Genomic DNA, 20,478 nt, shown 5'->3' with positions numbered 1-20,478 from the left:
ATTGGATTGATAAACAAGTATGATTGACAGTGTGTGTGTTAGGGACTTTGCCCGTTCAAAGTCCCGTTTAAGATTCAAAGTCCATAGTCGATTTTTAACTCGGGCTTTCGCGATTAATAAACTGGTAAAACTAATTCTGCCAAATGTCTTGAAACTTCACATCCTGACGTGGATCCAATGGAGACAACAAATCCAATGTATTTCAAATCTTTAAATTTTGTTTTAATTTTTGAATATCTAGATAGACCAATAGGATTTTGTAAATGGATTTAGCCGAATCCAAAGAGAACCTCACTACCAAGATGGATCGTGGCACGGACAAAATGAGTTTCATGCTGGTGGTCATTGCACTACTGGTAGCCGTGGTTGCACTGGTTATTGCATGTGTTGGGCTTGGACAGAAGGGGGGAGTTACCAATAATTATATTGGTGGGTCTACGGATTCTCAAGGTAGGAACTACATGAGCTCAGAAAGGTTCTGGTGGTGGAGGTACAGGTAGTGGTTCATGTAAGGGGCTGTTATTTTCTTCGGAATGGCGGTAAATTTACCAGGGGGATCATAGAATTTTTATATCAAAAATAGGGGGGTCATAATTTTTTGCACCAAAAGTAGGGGGAGAGGGTTAAAATTATTAAGGGCTGGTCACTCAAAATTTTCACTCGCTACGCACGCATTCTTGCAAACAATCAAAATGTGCCCACAATATTACGTTATATAATGCAACATTTCTCAGACTTATTCTTCCCTTTTTAGTTATTTCAAATTTTAACAAAAAATAATTCTACGCCTTTGTGGGAGCATTGTGAACTTAAACGGATTTACAAAAACAGACCTTACCAAATGCTTTGCATTGGCTAAGGAATCAGAGATGTGCTTCCAATATAGGTCATAATGTGTAAAGTCATGTTAACCACTTAAATTTAATGACTTAATTTGGTACTACACCCTGATAAATTTTGTGACTAATTTTGCTTTTTTTCTCAAATAATAACTACACACTGGTAACAAAAGTTATGTATATTATAGGGGCAAGGAATTCAATTACTTCACTGAAATTTCAGTGATTCAAGACAAGTGGTTCATTATATGTTAAGAAATGAGGTACATTCTAGCAGTACCTCTTTTCTTATCATAAATATGATAAATAACGTACAGCTTGTCTTAAGTCACTGAAATTCCAGTGTAGTAACTGGATTCGTTGCCCCTCTAATATACATAACTTTTGTCACAAGTGTGTTATTATTTTTTTGAGAAAAATGCCAAAATAGTCACAAATTTATCAAGGGGTGTAGTACCACCTTAACAAATGGACATTTATCTGCATGTAAAATAGTAAAATCTGAATGCTTTAAACATACAGTGAGCAGAGCAATGATATCAAACTGAATATCAACCTGATATCACATAAAAGTTATTTATAGGCCTAGTAAACGTCTAGTTTCAAACATGGTGTGTAAACAATTGATGATATTCATTGATTTTTAATGTGTCACGTGGGGTCAATTCTCGAAATAGAGTCAGATATTTACTATTGTTATTATTTTTCACCCCCAAAATATGCAGAAAATACGATTTGTTTCACGTAAAAAATATTTTGTTACGCGATATTGCCCTAGAATGAAAGCTAGCTACAAAAACTATTCAAGTGCATACCAAATGCAAGCGTGCATAACGTCTAGTTTATTGTGATATACACTAGGCTCGACACGCTCATCTATCAAGGCATAGTTCTATAACCCCAATATATTTGTACATTCATCAAATGACATTTGAATGCAACGGGAACAACAACTCGTACCCACAACTTGAGGTCAAATTTTATGCCATGATTGTTTAATGGAAGTTATTGAAGCAACATCATCTGATATGAGGCTAATTGGTCCGCTAGTGCGAGTTTTGGTGTTTCCAGTACGTATTTATTTGCACCTATTGAACCAAATGAATCTTTTAGTGTGAAATTGGAAATGAAAATATGAAATCCAATCTATACACAAGACCTTACACATTACTGGTTAGATATGTACTGAATTCTACAAAGCATGGATGTTACTGGTTTCTTAATACTGATATCATGTTTAAGAATAGGGACTAAGTTTTATCAGGATCTGTTCATTTGGCAGTCAGTATAAATGGATCTGTGGTTTCATTTGGCAGTCAGTATATTGGCTGTGTGAAATATCCAGTGTATTTTTCCTATATGCTCAGCCTTACCACTTGGTAAACAATTGCTCACTAATCAGTAAAGACTTAAAAGTTTATTACATTCATGTGATGGCTAGAATGCAATAGTAAACATGATTAGAAAAAAGACAAAAAATTTCCTACACTGTACAGTCTCATTGCAAGATGGGCTAAATAGTCCTTGCCATGTGGGACGGAACAGGGTTGGTGGGCTGCAATGGCTATTCAAAACACAGATTATGTAAGGGATAAACTATGATCTATGGGTTCATATGTATGAATGGCCAAGTGGACCAAAAAACGTGTAAGATTATACGTGTAACCTTACACGTGTAAGATGGCATCTTACGCGTGTAAGATTGCATCTTACACGTGTAAGATTGCATCTTATGCGTGTAAGATCGCATCTTATACGTCTTAGAATCTAGCGGGATGCTTAAATTGACGAATCATATATAAAGAACCCATATTTAAACCCCAAACAACCTATCATCTTACGCGTATTCATCTTCGACCAATGAAATCTCACCATATCATTTCTTATACGCGTAAGAATGGGATGGACGGTATTCCGATTTGACTGGTACGACGAGTGTCGAATAATCTCAGCCTCGATATCGATCTGCACCGCGGTAGTTTTCGCAAACGTGATTATTTTACCTCCTGCCCCAGGTGAGATACCCCCTTGGGGTGGTACCCATGCCCTGATCACAACGGCCAATGTTCCACTGATGAGAGTTGGTTTTCTTCCTGTTATCCCATCTCCAGTGACAGAATATGCCACAGTCCGTAAGGCACTGACCAACTTTCAGGCATGCCGAGAGCAGTTGAATCAAGAAGCGATGGCTATAGTTTCTGATGAGGGTGTGTATCACACTGTAGTTGATATAGTCATGAATGAACCAGGCACTTTTGATGACCTATTTCCCATGTTGGGAATGTTCCACTTTGCCAAAGTCCTCTTGCGATGTGCAGGAAAGTACCTCATTGGCAGTGGTATGGCCGATGCTCTTATTGAAAGTGAAGTGTTTGGGCCGAAAACAGTTTCTACGGTTCTATCTGGTGGTCACTATGTTAGGTCTTTGAAAGGAATGTTGATCGTTTCAGAGGTCCTTGACTTGCTCATGTGGAGTGCGTTCTGGCAATCTAATGACCATGCATCTGTTCCCATTGTCAAGTCAGCTATTGAGCTCAAGAATATGTTGCAAATCAAGAAGCGTCAGGAATGCGTCACCAAGTTTTATGCAAGTATTTCATGAATTTTCGCAAGATCGTTTCTCTCATCAAGCAGCTGATTGTTGCAGACCGAGATGGCAACTGGCCGTTGCATGTTGGTACAGTTAAACCTTCCATGGGGATCCTACGTGAGTTTGATGCCATAAACTACCTGCGGTATGCATCATGGTATTTGGAGAGGATTCAGGTTCTAGAGGTCACCTACCCCACCCTCTACCGCCGGTTCTGTATGGGGTATTTTGTTGTGAAGGATCGAGCTGGTGCCGTATTCACTGCTGTGGCAGGGGACTAAAACAGATTCTCACAGGGACCAGGTGGACATGTGATTGTTGGAAGCTCTGGAGATGCTGCTGTTGTGGCCGAGTTTGGACTTCTATTTCATGAGATCCTTGCAATCAGCAATCTTCTCCAGTTACTCACCACTGCTCGACTCATGGATCATTTGGAAACATCCATACAGCATGAGATCGGTGGACGCAAGGGTCTTATCTTCGACCAAAATGTGGCAAGGCTTCTAGACTTCGTAAAGGCACGGGAAAACCCCTTCATAGTGCGGGAACCTGCTATACCACTTTACAACTTTGTTACAAAACAAATCGTCGATGACATCGTCAAGGTAAGATTGCTGAAGGCGCTGGAGAATGGTGACGCAGCATATCTGAACTTTCGTGATGAGCGTTACGTACGCAGATCCAAGAAGCTGAGTGACAAAATATCCAGGGTGAATCTTCCAGCCTTCAACTCACAGGGTAAACCCAGCAATGAAACAACTAAGACCAATGTTTCTACGAAGGACATCGCATCCGCACAGAGGGAGGCAGAGATTGCTACACTACGTGGACTTGCTCCAGAAGAGCTATATACACATGACCTCCTCCAGTCTAGCCCGATATTTTTTTGGGTATTCACAACAAAGCCTGACAAAGCGCAATTGGTTGCTGAGCTTGAAAGTAATCTCACTCCTGGAGACTACCAATTCAAGAGGGATAATAATCAAACAACACATGTTGTGATTGACTTTATGTCGAAAATACGACAATTCCCCAATCTCCGATCTTCGCATGCAAACTTTGGTGGAGTCATTCAAGAAGTATTCCAGAGTGCCCCCCGAGTTTGTCCATCACTGGCAATGACTCACATCGTATTTGACAGCTACAGAGAGCAGAGCATTAAGGAGGGAGAGCGGGTTCGTAGAGCTGGTGAGAATAGCACTGTTGATTTGGCCGCCATTAATGAGTCTGTGCCTATTCCTTTGCAGCTGGACAAGTTTTGTGCATCTAGTCAGAACAAACAGAATCTACAAATGCTAGCAAGAGAGGTAGCAGAACGAGATCTAGAGGACATAGTTCTGAGTGGAATGGTGGTGAATGAAGAGCTGTTATCTGCAAGAATGAAGCTGAATGGATCAGCTGCGAATGATCTAACAATCCTTGACAACTGGCAAGAGGAGGCAGACTGCCGTATAATACCTCACGTGCATTGGGCAGTTGAAAGTGGATGCGAGCGAGCCGTTGTTGTGTCTAATGACACAGATACTATTATCCTTCTTCTTCGCTACATTGGCTTGCAGGAGCTTTGGGTTCAGTTTGGGACAGGAGAGAAGAGACGCATGATCCCACTTCATCTGCTGCATCTCAAGCTAGGAGACGAATTGTGTCGTGTTCTCATCAAGGCCCATGTCTTGACAGGGGATGATGCACTCAGCAAGATAGGAACGAAGCATGCAGCAATCGTACATAGTCCAGTAAGGTTCCTCTCCAATTTTGGAGAATCGGCTGTTCCCTCAGAAGCAGACATGCAGCAAGCAGAAGCATACCTTGTTCTTGTGTGGGTCGGTGCAAGAAGCAAAACTACAGCAGCTACATTTGACCTCTTGAGACTTGAAGTCCATAGGAATTCAATTGTTAGGCTAGAGGACCTGCCACCAACATCCTGTGTCATTCAGGGACATTTGAAGAGGGCATTCTATGTGATACGGAATGCTGCCACCTTGCTGGATGATACTAGTCAGCTTGACCCCATACACTTTGGTTGGATCAACAACGATGGTACACTCATGCCCCTTAAGTGTCTGAAACCACTACCTGCCGAAATTCTTAGTCTGTGTAGCTGTGGTGGAAAGTGTAAGTCAAGGAGCTGTTCCTGCAAAGTAGCAGATGTTAAGTGTGTAATCTACTGCCACAAAAGGGTCAATGAGTCTGCCTGCGAAAATAAATGAGTAAGAGTTAAGTCCCAAAATTAACTTTCTTGTCTGGGAATCTCAACCACTCAGAATTAGAAAAAGGTTACAATGTGCCACATGTATGCAGAGTGCTATATTAAACCCAGCTACTCTTGACTCGAGCACTGCTGCATGCACACTTAGGCAGCATTTACAGGCCTCAAGCAAAGAGTAGTTTCATTGGAAATGATGCTCTGAATACATCTGTAAATCTGGACCTATTATTGTGTGCTGTAACAGTTTATAAAGCGACCCACGCACGATCAATCATATTGATCAAATATCAATTACCCTAGATACAGAATGTACAATTAAGCAATTTTATCAAAAATATTTCCGACACACATGGTATAATATTATTGTGACGTCAATAAATATCAAACTATATTGGATTTCTTCAATGTATTGCTTAATATCGTAGGTATATGATCGCACGATTAAATGGTAGAGTATGTATCTGGGGTCTTTGATGGACTGCTTAATGCTGGGCGTCTGGTATTGTGATCCAAACAAGAAGTATTAAGGTTTAAAAGAGTAGACAATAATATGAATCAAATTCTGGACTCACCAACGATTTTTTCAGTAACGTTGCGACCCGTTCATCACATGACCAAACCATCAGTCAAGTCTCTGCGCAGTCTGATGAAGAGCTGGTGAACGGGTCGCAACGTTACTGAAAAATAGTTGGTAGTGTGAGTCCAGAATTTGATTCATATTGTGTATTTCATACTACTGGATGGCTCAAAACATTCATAATCTTGTTAAGTTGAAAAGAAGTACTAAAGTGGAAATAAAAGATGACATGGGTTGCAAAACATTTAATTCTATCTCTGACTAATGTGTACAAAAGGGAACTTTTAGTTATTTTGCGGATTCCTTGACCACCCATTATGACATAAGAAATATATTTTCTCCGCACCTAAACCCCAAAAAAGGGGTACTATGCATTCTTCTATGCCGAATGGTAGAAAATGAAGATTTTCATGTAATTACTGGCGGCCATCTTGAAATTTGATATTCAACTTGATCTTATCACGTGACCTTGACCTCTAATCATTAAAATGATGTCATAAATGGATTCCCCACATGCCAAAACCCATAAAAAGAGGTATTACACATACTCCAGTGGTTAGAGGCCGAAATTTTATATTTTCAATATGGCCGTTGGCGGCCATCTTGGATTTCCGTTTTCGCAAGGGCTTTGAAAAATCCACCTGTGTGATTCTTAAAAGTGAGTGGTCCACCAACACAAATCAACTTTCAAAATCTCTGGCGGATGAGTTGTAAGCCAGCTTGTAGCCAGGTCCAGGACTAGATGTATGATGAATGCTTTAAACATGCCGAGAGCAATGATATCAAACTGTATATCACCCTGATATCACATACTTGATCAAATTAATTATAGGCCTAGTACATGTCTAGTTTCAAACATGGTGTGTAAACAATTGTATATTCATTGATTTTCAATGTGTCACGTGGGGTCAATTCGAAATACCGTAAAATTCCGTCTACAAGCATATATATGCCTCTAAACGAGGTTTTTTTGGACACAAGAGACAAGAGGCAGACACTCTCAACAAAAACGTTATTTGGAGTTTGAACAACTATATTACTGATAAAGGCGGCTGTACAAACATGTATATTTGTAAGACCAATCTATTGCAATGTTTTTGAGAAGGGTATTGGCCTTTCATATCTTTCGTTAAAAAAACCCTCGTTTAGAGGCATATATGCTTCTAGACGGAATTCTACGGTATAGTCAGATATTTACTTTATCAGAGTATGAGCTTCTTTATATTTAAGAAGGTGATCTGACGCCCAGTCTTACCTTATAGATAAAATGGACGTCGGTTGAAACCCTTTCATATTCATACAAATTCAAACATTCTTATGACACATACCACTTAACTATTTCGAAGACCTGCACAAGTCAGAAAATTCTGACTGACGGGCCGTCTGATATAGATGTGGTCTTACTGGTGGGTTTACAAATATCATACTACTGTAGCATTCTGTCAAATGGCATTTCAGACTAACTCGTTTCTTCTTTTTTCTAACACTAGGTTCTTCGTCTACGTCACTAAATAATGAGAAGATTTGGATGTTTGCTATTCATCATTCCGGTCTAAACCTTGAATACACGTAAGTTGACACACCGACAGTCATGACAGTGGCGTAGCTAAGGCTTTGTGGCTCCTGGGACAAGGATTCCAAAAGGTTGCCCCCGATTGTCGATGGTTTGAAAAAGTGAAGAGCAAAAAAACAAAACAAAAACAAACAAACAACAACAACAAAAAAACCAACAACAACAACAAAACAAAAAAAGGGGGTAATAGGCGCTAGCATCCTAATTGTTTAAAAAGTATAATGCCATTTGCCCAGGGCAAGTGGCCACATTGCTGCCGAATGCAACTACAAATATATCATAGTAATAACGGTTATGATATTTTGTAATGTTCAGTTCAATTAAATATCACTTTCGGCGCCCCCTCCCCCATTGTGGCGCCCATGGCACGTGGCCCGCACTGCCCCCCTCGCTACGCCACTACACACCTATCGTATATTAAATAAACCGCCGGGCTTCGGGAATTAAAATCTTACTCCTAATTCCAGAAAAAATTCGTTGAATATATTCATTATGTTTGTTGATTAAATGCATATTTCCATTTTTTTGACAAAATCAGGCAAATTTTACTCACTACCAGGTATACAATAGTTCGTCCTTCATGAATCATTAATTGACTGATTCTGTCTGATTTTGCTGCATAAAATGTGGCTCAAGTTTGTTTTTGTGTTTTTGCTTATTTAATCATTGACGTTCTGTTTCTAAATTTTAGTGACGAGGCGAGTGGGGAAGTGAGAGGATTTAACGTGGATCTGGTCAATGCTGGTAAGTAAGTGAGGTAATGAAACAGAAAGTCGGAAACACAGTGATTTATAGTGCGCTACGCACAGGCACAACACCTAGACGTTGATCCACAAGCCTCAGCACACTTTACAGGTTGTCGCTGACCAATACGCCCCACATTCCAAAAATTATTAAACAACAACACAGGGACTTGCAGCTAAGAAGTGCACAATCATGACATTCCACAATCGTCTTTCGCAGCCAGGATCAACACCCCGAGTTTTGTACGGGTTACAACGAGACAATAATAGCAGTTCCTTCATATGGAAAGGTATCTATACAAAAACGATTCTCTTAAAAATGGGCCTCTTTGATTGGTTTTTGACGAAACCTCAAGTGTTCAATTCATCCAATCTGATTTTTTTATATCAATCGAAAGCTAATACTTCCCCTAAAACACTTTTCGTCACTAGGTCAACAGATAACGCAATTCAATGTTATAACAAGGCGAATGTGGAAAATCTGTTGAAAACTACCTATCCAAGCAAATTCTTTTACCAAAATATAGGTTTTAAAAGTCAAAACCTCAAGTGTTCCTTACAATATTTTTCCAATGTTATGCCATTAAATGAAAAAGCACACTTATATTGACCATATACTAGAGTCACTATAATGAGCAATTGCCAATTCTCTTTAAATTGCAACTCTTGTGCAAAATGTTTCTATTTTCGCCTGTTTTGTCATACGGTTGTAAATTCAATGAACTGTGACTTTTAAAAAGAGCGCTTACAAATTGATATGATCCAGGCACATCGTCCACAACAGGTAAATATTTATTTTGTACAAGTAGTAAACGAACTAATAGAAATACGCCCTGTAGCGAAGCACATGGCTCTATCAAATGCACAGTAGTCGGCTGCTGAGAGTGGCTGATGTTACAAAATAAGCTGAATTTATATATTGTAATTGACCAATAAGGTAGTTCGCTTTTCCCGGAGTTGTATCTCATTGGCTCAGCGATGTACATGTAGTATAAATCCAGCTATGAATGTCTTTCAAAACCACCGGGCAAAATCCTATGGTTGCACGTCGGACAAATTAGCTTGTATTTAAGGGGGTACTACACCCCTGTCCAATTGTGCCTATTTTTGCATTTTTCTCAAAAATTGTAGCACATTGGTAACAAGTAAGATATGTATATTATAGGGGCAAGGACTACAACTACTGTACTGAAAATTCAGCAACTCAAAGCAAGTAGTTATTGATTTATTGATCAAATATTGGTTTTCCTCATTTTTGACTGTAACTCCACAACTGTTGTCTGTGCTGAAATAAAATTACCAGTGCAGTAGTTGTAGTCATTGCCCCTATAATATACATATCTTACTTGTCCCCAATGCCCTATAATTTTGGGCACAAAATTGGGCAGGGGTGTAGTACCCCCTTAATAGTGTCTCATTGTCTGTATAGACAGTGACAATGAAGAGCACATTCCTTACCACATAGATGCATTGAGATGAATTGAGTGACCGCCACTTGAAATCATTTCTGGTATATATTCCTAGCTATAATTAAAGACCGAATTAAAAAGACTAGTTTGCGTCTGACGTCAGAGCAAAGGCGCAACGTGATTGATTGCTGACCTGCGCAGTACAGCATTTTTGGTCTACTTGACAGGACGTCATACGCGTACTAGTCTTTTTAATTCGGTCTTCAATTATATAAGAGATTAAAACGAGATTAAAACAAGCGAACAGACCAAACGACATTTGAAAGCTAAGACTGTGCCCTTGACGTTGATGTAAGCACTATGTCACGACATTATTTTCTAATTGCCGAAGAGGGCGCTTTTCATGTGCACAACTTTTTTGAGACAGGCTGTATATATTTATATGCACAGTTTGCAGGATAGCGAATAAAAACTGCCAGTTGGTACAAGATTGGTACAAGCGTTGCTGGAATAGAGTACCGGGTCAGCCCGCTCAAGGTGGACTGGGTTTATTTGGCAGAAATTACGATGGTTGTGTCGGTAAGTTATGATAACATAATTCAAACACTTCCGGTAATTATTACCGTCGTGACCTTTACGATGACGTAATAGAAATGTTGAAAATAAGCCGGCAAAATTAATAAGGTTTTGTTTTAAAAACACTCGAAAATGGAATACACGAGTCATTTCTCTCTTAATTCCCGGTATTTTGTGCACATAGATAAGAGATGAAACATGAGTATATTATGGTGCGCAAGTGACCTGAAAATGATAAAAATTTGCATGTCGCGATAAGTAAAATGGTTATAGTCACAACTATAAGTAAACGCAAGTCGGTTTGTTTTTTCTGTTATGATATACATTAACTATCTTTAGCTATTATGTTTAGCGAATACGATTGATGCCATAGGCTCGAGTCCTAGGTTGGAAAGTTGTTTTTAAAGAGGCAGACAATTAGCAGCTGACCCTGTCTCATCGATAATGATACTTAATGGATGTCAAAATATTAGACCGGGAAAGCAAGCTAAAGCAGATGGCTTGAGAGAGAAATCAAGGCAGCAATTTATGTGAAACTGCAGGAGCCTGCACTTAATAAGGGAGGCGCGCTACGTCACAACTTGGGAGGGACCTATTGTTCAGTGATTAAGAGGACCCTCGGAGGTTTAACTCAACTTTGACCTATGGCACAACAACATCCGCTTCACAGGTCAACGAGCTTTTGCCGACATCCCGGATAATGCATCCGGGATAGGATCTGAAATATTTTCCTCTCGTAATAAGTCCAGTAAATCAGATTACAATCTCAAATTCATAATAAAAAGCATTTAATTAAGACACTTTTTACTCCTTTCTGTCAGGTTGGCATCATACATACGAGCGAGCACGTGTCTTTCAGTTCTCAGACCCTTGGACGCAAACAAAGCCTGGTGCATTTTACATCAAACCAACTAACCCTAGGAAATTCAACTGGATGGATCTCACCAACAGAACCATTGGATTCATCAATGGAATGGCGTTTAATGAACATTGTATTTCAAGAGTGACGCAGATCAAGGTGAGGCTTTTTATTTTGCTGAACCATTTCTTTCTGTCAATAATAATATAAAATAACATTACTGGGCAGGAAGAGCCTCCAATGTCCAATGAAGAGTCAGTTGCCTGATGAAGTCTGGTGGTTCCAGACGCAACGTCGCAAAGTTGCAAAAAGTAAGTTCCAGTATTTGATTTAATTCCAAAACTCAATAGCTCTGCGGGCTCCTTTTAAATTTAAAAATGCACCAAATTTCATATACTGGTATCAATGTCTGTCAAGTTAGAGCTTTTGGTAGCAAATGTGGTATTAAATTGGAGCTAACAAGATGCGGCACACGACCGCGTCAATCAAATCGTCGCAGCATGTAAAGCAGGTTTAGATTTATGACGGGTTACATAAGGGAGGATTTTCTTTTTGTGTTGTGTTTATTCAAAGCACCTTATAATTCAGCATCGAAGTGTTCACGCATTTCTCTTGGTTACCGGATCACGCTATTTTGGTATGCCTTTGAGTGCTATATACTTTGTGTGGTGATCGTTTCGATCGCGGTTCATTACTTAAGAGCATGATCCCGTTGACATAGTAACATTACGTAACTTCGATACTGAATACAAGCTTTCCGTTTTCCCGGCACTGAAACTGTTCGACACGGTCAAAGTTATCCACAACTCTACCCCTAACAACATTAAAACTCGTCTTTAATGTTGATTGACGATGGGCACGAGATAGGCACACAATGAACATACGATGGACACACGATGGACACACGATGAACATACGATGAACACACACAATGGACACTTGATGGACACACGAGAGGCACATGTATGATAATAATTATACATGTTTGAAAATTAACTGTTTTCCTTTCCGGTTTTTTCTTTCTGCTGCACGCATACGGTGTGGCTGTTTGTATTCATGGTTTGCTTTGTTTTTACATTTTTATTTCATTTGTGTTTGTGAAATCAAAACAAATTTCCACAGCTTCATTATTCTTGTTGTGTTTGACTTTTCAGGGAAATGTTTTAACTGAAACCCAAATCAAGTCATTTCCCTCCAGGGATGAATTAATAACGGCCGTTCTTAATGAAGAGGTATGTTTGCTTATATTTCCAAGGAAAATATTGTTTTTGAATGTTACACAAAATAATGACATGTAGTATTAGTTTCAGCTGCCGGGGAATTTTTCTTTGTGTTTTAAGGCAAACTAAATGAGGATTAAGAACAAAACATACAGCAAAGAGAGCCTATGTCTACACAATTGTGAGGAAATAAGAAACTGAAGAAAATAAACTAAGCTCAAAAAGAAACTTATAATTTTTCACAAGGTCATATCTTGAAATCCTTTCCATCAAATTGAACCAAAATTACACACAGGTTTACTTCAATACTCTACTCTTAACACATGTCAGTAACCAAGCAGTTATCCAACTGACGCAACAGCAAAATGCACTGACATGGAACAGCTTCCTGGACCACATTCACAGCTCAGCCCTGTTTCATGAAAAAAGTGTATGAAAAGCAGAAAGCAGCACCGTTTTATCATCTGTGCAAGGATCTTGCGTGCATTCTCACAGATTTTTTGTGCTAGGTGCCAAATGTCGGGCTGTGAAAGTGGAGGAAGTCCTGAAAGCTGTCCCATGACAGTGCATTTTGCTGTTGTGTCAGTTGGACAACTGCTTGGTTACTGACATGTGTTTTGAGTAGAGTATTAAAGTAATGCTGTGTGTAATTTTGGTTCATTTTGATTGACACTATTTTAAGATATGACCTTGTGATTCACAAGTTGTAAAAAATTATAAGTTTCTTTTTGAGCTCAGTTTATGTTAAATTTTCGTCGTTGAAAGTAGTTGTTGCAAATTTAAATTAAGGGCAATTATAGTATTAAAATACTACTGGCCTCTAGTTTACTTGGCAGGGAATTATAATAGGAATATCGATTGTTATTTGATTTATTCTGTAAATCTTATTGTAGGATGAAATCGTTCCCTTGCTAGTGTACACCCTTACGATCTACACTACGCAAACACGTTTCTTTATGGTTAGGAAATTTACCTACTATTAAATTCCAACGACTAATTTTGTACATTTGCTAAATAATCGCATGCTGGAGATTGTCCTGCGAATTTTGGCACCTCAATCACTACCCTACGATACTCCTGAGAAAAGATATGAATGTTTATTAACACGAAGTCGAAAAATAAAAATTGCAAAAAGGCCCATTCAAGTTTTCAGCATAAAAGAACACACACACAAAAACAAGCAAACATGCAGATAACATTTTTGTTTACTTGCTGAGCACATTTCAGGCATCATACTGAGTCTTTCAGTACTTTGTGTGTCCACCGTTGGCTTCCCTTTCAGCAGCCACGCGGCGTCTCATGCTCCTAATGAGGCGTCAAATGTTACCTTGCTCAATCCCGTTCCACTCGTTGATAACGATGCGACGCAATCCCACCAGAGTTGTATCTGCCTTATCTTCCTGTTGACTCGTCTCTTGAGCGGATCTCAAAGGTTCTCTAAGTGGTTAAGATCAGGGCTTCTGGAGGGCCACTCAGGTGTCTCAATTCCTTCTGCTTCTAGGAATGCAGCTCACCTGGCTGCAGTGTGCATGATGGGTGGTGTTGCGTTGTCTTGGATCAGTGAAACAGCTCTAAAACCATTGAATATGCTTCTTTGCCATTTTTATTTGTCGCTCTCTTGGTACTTAAATATTCATATCTTTTCTCAGGAGTGTCATAGGGTTGTGATTGAGGTGTCAAAATGCGCAAGACAATCACCCGCATGCGATTATTTAGCAAACGTACAAAATTAGTTGCTAGATTTTAATAGTGGGTAAATTTTCTAACCATAAAGAAACTTTTTTTGCGTAGTTTATACTTATTTTTGAATACAAATTTCACAAGGGAAAGTATTTAAATGGGGGATATAACATATTTCTCTTCAAAATGACTTTCACCGATTCACCAAACTCAATTGAATGCAACATAATGGAGTGTGTGAACATGTGATAAACACTACTGTAGTTTGTCTCACTTGGGTATATTGGATACTCTCTACTATTATAGAATGAATAGATTCTTGTCAACTTATCAAGTATGGGTAGTTAATCTTCTAAGAGAGAATATTGAATTTTTACTTGTTAAATAAAACGGAAACTATTCATTTTGATAAGATTGTCGCGTCGGTTCAAAGTGATAATATAGAGGTTATCTGTGTTGCATATCCTATCAGCGACTGCTATACCTTGTTTAGGACTTTCAAAAGAAATACCTGCATGTGCAACCATCAATGTTTCAAAATAGCCCGTCAAAGTCATGCAGGTAACTCCGAGGTCGTGCCATTGAATTGGTTTGAATGAGGAATACTACGGGAACCAGCGCCTTTCGTTAGAAGTCACACATGAGTAAAGTGGATAACCCCTATACCTCATCAAAACGAAAACTTACGGGATCAAAAATAAATGAGTAGGGATTCTATTAAAAAAATGAATAGTACGAACTTTTAGAGTGTAGCATGTCTAGTGCCATGAAGTGACGCCACATGATATTGAGACTCTGGGTTCCAGTCCCAGTGATGCCGCTTTTTCAATATACCTTTACTCTTCTATTTTGTACAGAGTAATTAAGCTCTAAGTAAAAAGTACCACCCCACTCTCTCGATGAACTGGAACCAGTTTTATAATCACCTTGATCTTTCGCTGCAGATAGATGCTAGTTTTGACATAGAAGAAGGTTACAAAGCCAATGAGGATGTGGAGCAAGCATCAGATGACATCCGAGACTGTGTAGTAGCTGGTATGGGTATGATGGTATTGAAGGATAGTCTGCTCCCACAGTGGTGGAACCCAGCATTGAAGCAACTCATGAATTCCGTTGAATACCGACGTGTTTGTGATGATCTCAAGAAAAAGCATGGTAACAATAATTGTTGTTCTTTATTTGTTTATTTTTTCACCACAATGGTCTCATAATGACATGAATAGGCCTACGGTTAAAAGCCCCGGGAACAAATAGGTTGTTAGATTTAGATTACATTCAGATTCAGATTTAATTTACGAGGCCACATTACATGAAATATTTCATTTGCATTAAATTACATTAAAAAACATGTAATATTTACACACTGTCACTTTCAGATTATTGCACTTGCTGAAGCAAAATCCAGTTAAATACACGATGCAAAATATTTAAATTACCTTATTTTATTGTATCTCACAAAACACAAAACTCCTATATATCCACAAAAAGCCCTGCAAACACTCCAACCTCTCACCTGCGTACACACAGACCCGTCCCACATACTCAGACATCAGCACCCCACCCTTCGCATTACTATTATTGCCGAGAAGCTTGGCAACTTAACATTATTCCTAGGACCTCTACTTAAGGGCCATTCAAATTAAAATAAAATAGGCAACACTCTTGGTCTTTTAAGCTAAGCGAATAAGATTTTGGACACTGTATTGGAAATTCATTTAATTAATTCAAAACGATATACAGTATTCAAACCGAGGACTTGCCAAGTATTATTATAGTTGGAAGGACTTCATAGGAACACATATGGAAAGGTTTGGGTACAAAACAATTCTCTTATAAACCATCTATGCACAATATAAAAACAGGGGGAATCTTTTCCAACTGACCAGGGGGAACCAAAGGATGGATCCAAAAGGATACAACAGTGTCACACTAGCAATGGATAAAATTGAAAACAGGGAAACTATTTCACAACATCCAATTGGGGGGTAACACAAGACATATTAACAAAGTTAATATGTCTTGTGTTACTCCCCCATTGGATGTTGTGTCATATTTTCATCTATGCACAGTTTCCACCTCGATACACCTGAGCACACAATTTCGTCCAAGAGCTTCCAAGCAAGCAGTGAATTGTCTCTACATAGTCTTTGATTACACAACACGGTTGAGTACATAGCATCATAAGAGCTGTGTGAGCTTCCAACTGGTGACTAGCGGAAAATAGGCCTCCGTAATTGTTTTTTTGTCAAAACCTCAAGTGTTCCCTTCATCCAATCAGAATCAGCCAACACTTCCCCCTAAACACAGTTTTTTCATTCAGTCAACAGATAACGCAATTCAATAGCAAGGCGAATGTGGTAAATTTGTTGAAAACGATCGACCTATCCAAGAACAATTTTTGACCAAAATGTAGGTTTTAAAAGTCAAAACTTCACGTGATTCTTGCAATATTTTTCAGATTTTATGTCATTAAATGAAAGAGCACGCTTATATTGTCATATACTAGCTGCATTTCATTGAAAAATGACCAATTCTCTTTAAATTGTAAATATTGTGCAAAAAGTTACTATTTTCGCCTGTTTTGTCATACGGTTGTAAATTCATTGAACTATGACTTTGCTAAAGAGCGCCGTACCAATTGATATGGCAGACGGCAATAGTAATTACACAAATGGGGGCGTTGTAATATTTGGATAGATGGACCCGACGAAGACGTGTTGGAGGTAAACATTATTTTAAGCATTTCCGAGGACTTCTTAGGAACGTTCACAGATGTGACCGTGCCCTTCAGGCGCATCGGAATTGATCATTTGCACTTCGAGGACGCGTGTTTAGGTCCTCGGTACACAAGGTCCTAGTTGTGTTGGTGTGTTATCATGTGTAAGTCCTCGGAAGTAATAGTAAGGCAAACGCACCCACTTACATCTCCATACACAACCCGCACACGCTCAAACATGTGTGAGTGGACACTACGAATGAGCCGGAAACTCGGCAAATTGCATTTTGAGTTACAGTGTAAAATATGCGTGAAGGACGGTATTCATAGGTATTTCAATTCGTTGCGACAAGTTATTCATCAAATACGGTAAACCAACCAAGAATCCAATTGCTGAAGAGGATAATAAGTTTCTACCTATTTCTATAGAATAGTTCTTGTCTTTGAAAGCTTCGGCTAAATCCTGTTCAAGTTGTAGATAACAAAGCATTGTATTTTGTCATATTTGGGCATAAGTACAGTCCACCATTCAATGTGGAGGATGGGCTAGACTTTATCGATTGATTTTGCTGGAGTAATTTCCTGTTAACCAGGTTTAAGTACTCCAAAGGTCGAATCATGTTTGCTGTAAAGAATAACTGCACTATGTTTAAAATGTTCTTTTTATTTACCATTTCAGGTCATTGGCCCGGACCAGCGCCGGATGAATTATGCATCGGATATTAATGTATTCATAATGTTCGTCGGCCTGGCCTGATTCGATGGACTAAATATGTGACCCCTCGGCACAATTGAGCCCTGAAGTCGCCAATTATCATTTTTGAGATATTCAACCAAAATATTCTGCTTGAAATTAGCTTTAAAATGATGTATATCATATCTATAGTACTTGACATTTAAGTAGTGAAAAATCAATAAAACAGTCAATAAATCCTTTGTTTCCTAATGTTTATTGTTAAGTTCGATGGAGCATATCTCAATAGTGGCACTGGCGACATCCGGGCTCAGTTGTGCCGAGGGGTCACATATAAACATTAAAGCGCTTTTAAGTACTTTGAGTTACTCCCGTTAGGGGTGTCGTGACCTCTTTCAAATAACCACTTTCCAGTATGATAGACCGGGGGAGGGGTCTTAGTGAAAATGATGTGTGGCGGATTCCAGGGTGCATTTTTACAGCCATTGAGGTTAGACTCGGTGCATTTTTAGCCATTTAGGTTTATCAATGGCCATTTAGGTTTATCAATGGAAAAGTCCCAATTTTTCATCGTTATAAAAATTATGTCCGTTTTTCGTCAAAGGTCTTGTAGTTTTTGGGAGTTCCAGCCGCACATCCTCACTCAAACCAAAATTGAACCGCCTCCCCCAATAGACTTTTGCTCAGTAACTGACACCACATATAAAACATTTTGGTTAACAACTGTATGTAAATATTTAAGACGCTTTTGGTTTAAAATGTATTGCCTATAGAGTAGAGACAGTATTAGTAGAGACAGTGGTGACCGACAATGTATTGTCCGAGCTGATTGATGTCAACGTGTATAGCAAGCCAAAAGGCCCATTACGTATTGCGACAACGCGTTGCTTTCGCCGAAGCAATTTGAAAGCAATGCGTTGCTAAGCCAGCAAATAGAAATAGAGCTTTTAGCAACGTGTTGCTTTCACAAACAACGTGTTGCTTTCACAAAACAACGCGTTGCTTACATACTCAATTCAGAGGCGCCCAATCCGAGCCTAGTCAATCATATCGTCGCTTTGAAGAGCTGTTGGTTATGTCCATCCCGCCTTAGTGGTACTAGCTAACAGACGACCGAGATATCCTGTAAGAGTCGCTGTGATTGGTTGTCGCCACAAGACGTAAAGAATGACAACAACGTGTTGTTTGCGAAAGCAACGCGTTGCTTTCAGAAGGCGAAAGCAAGTAGCAACTCGTTGCATTATTGGCTGGCTTAGCAACGCGTTTCTTTTGAAAGCATCGCATTCTCGCAATACGTAATGGGCCTTTTGGCTTGCTATAGACGTGGAGATCAGTATTGTAATCTGACAAGATTGTCAACAATACAAAATGCAGTGTAATATATAATTGAGATAATAAGCAATACGGTTATAACTTTTGCAAATTGCTGAAGGACCTATTACCTAGCGGCAACTTAGGGACCGTTCACAAACATTTGTAAGGGGGTCTGATGGAAAAGAAAAATTCACATTTTTTTTGCAGGGTACTCTTTTGGACCTTAAATTATTTTCACCCTCCCCCTTTGACCATGAATAATGTACGTGAACCAAATAGAAAATAGTGTAAACTCATGTTCTACGAGAAAAGCCCCCCTCCCAAACCCCCTTCAGCGGGTACAAATTTTCAGGGCACCCTTTTTACACCAGCCCCCCTCATTACAAGTGTTTGTGATCGGTCCCTTATTGCGTGTCAAGTATAGGGGGGCTGAAGTCAAAGTCAAAGTTTTAGCTGTAAAATGCCTTTTGTTTGATGTGAATCCGACTTTCGGTTCTGAAGTTATGGTTAATTAAAGTGAATGAGTCTTCGGATATTTGTAGCAACTCGTATATATTTGTATTAGAAAACGCTCATCCTGCTATTGTTAATAAATTTATTCAAAATTAATTTTTATGAATAATTTTAATATACGAGGGTCATTCAAAAAGTTCTACCACCGTCATCACATCTCTATTATTTTATGTGACAGGATTTTGAAATCACCCATGGTTACACTCTTAAATCTTGGCTACAAAATAATAGCCATTTGATTAAAATGTTATTTTTGTTTTTTAAGATGTGTTGTTTTAAGTGAATACAGATTTGGTACGTCGGAAATGGTCTGAAAAGAAAGGCTGATTTTGATTAAAACAGTTACCAACATCTATGTGGAAATCATTACAAATTTGTTTCTTAAAATGATTAAATTGCTTTATTTACGTTCAAATAATTTAATCAATATCTAATTCTTGCAGATAATACAGTTTTACTGGGTATCATTAGTCTTTGTCAAAGACGACTCACTATCCCTCCCGACGATCCTTGTCAAGTGGGGAGGTCGCGGCGAATGACAGCGAGTCGCGAAGCGACGAGATCGAGCCGGTCGCCGCGAAGCGGCTGCGCTATTTTACTACTGGGTATTTTTAATGATACAATATTTTTGTGGGAAAATAACCAACGGGCCTTTCAGAAAGGCTAGGGTATCATATCTTTTGTACAACACAACCGATACATGTTCAGAATAGCCTTCATATTGAGCCTTTTCCATAGGTAGTTGACTTCGTTCGGGTGAGCACTTGTTGGTTCATAAATAATTAAAATCAAATAAGTCTTCTGTACCGTTTTTGTATTTTGTTAGTATATACAAGGTTATTAACAAACCGTTAATCTTATTTCCACGTCAAGATGAATCCATTGCTTAAAATAGGACGTGATTACGAATTTCCCTTAAACGTAGTCTAGTCGAAATCTGGCAAACTTTAAACTAACATTTGTATGTCG

The 20,478-nt window shown here is 38.9% G+C and overlaps 1 protein-coding gene across 1 annotated transcript; it reads left to right on the top strand.

Moving 5' to 3' along the window:
• The first annotated feature begins 247 nt into the window (after positions 1–247).
• Positions 248–18,220, top strand: LOC140141289 (arginine-binding periplasmic protein-like). The gene is made up of 8 exons (XM_072163115.1): positions 248–450; positions 7,703–7,781; positions 8,477–8,529; positions 10,388–10,516; positions 11,335–11,531; positions 12,527–12,604; positions 15,217–15,427; positions 17,668–18,220. Exons 1-8 carry the CDS (start codon positions 264–266, stop codon positions 17,712–17,714), a joined length of 981 nt encoding a protein of 326 aa, XP_072019216.1. The 5' UTR covers positions 248–263; the 3' UTR covers positions 17,715–18,220.
• The last annotated feature ends 2,258 nt before the right edge of the window (positions 18,221–20,478 follow it).

Source organism: Amphiura filiformis, chromosome 19, assembly GCF_039555335.1.
Source record: "Amphiura filiformis chromosome 19, Afil_fr2py, whole genome shotgun sequence".
Taxonomy (NCBI): Eukaryota; Metazoa; Echinodermata; class Ophiuroidea; order Amphilepidida; family Amphiuridae; genus Amphiura; species Amphiura filiformis.
This window is presented reverse-complemented; position numbering and strand designations above follow the sequence as displayed.

Coding starts and splice junctions, on each gene's coding strand:
- LOC140141289 (XM_072163115.1), top strand. CDS start 264: ATGGATTTAGCCGAATCCAAAGAGAACCTCACTACCAAGATGGATCGT. Junction 451..7,702: donor TGGGTCTACGGATTCTCAAG/GTAGGAACTACA, acceptor TTCTAACACTAG/GTTCTTCGTCTACGTCACTA. Junction 12,605..15,216: donor CGGCCGTTCTTAATGAAGAG/GTATGTTTGCTT, acceptor CTTTCGCTGCAG/ATAGATGCTAGTTTTGACAT.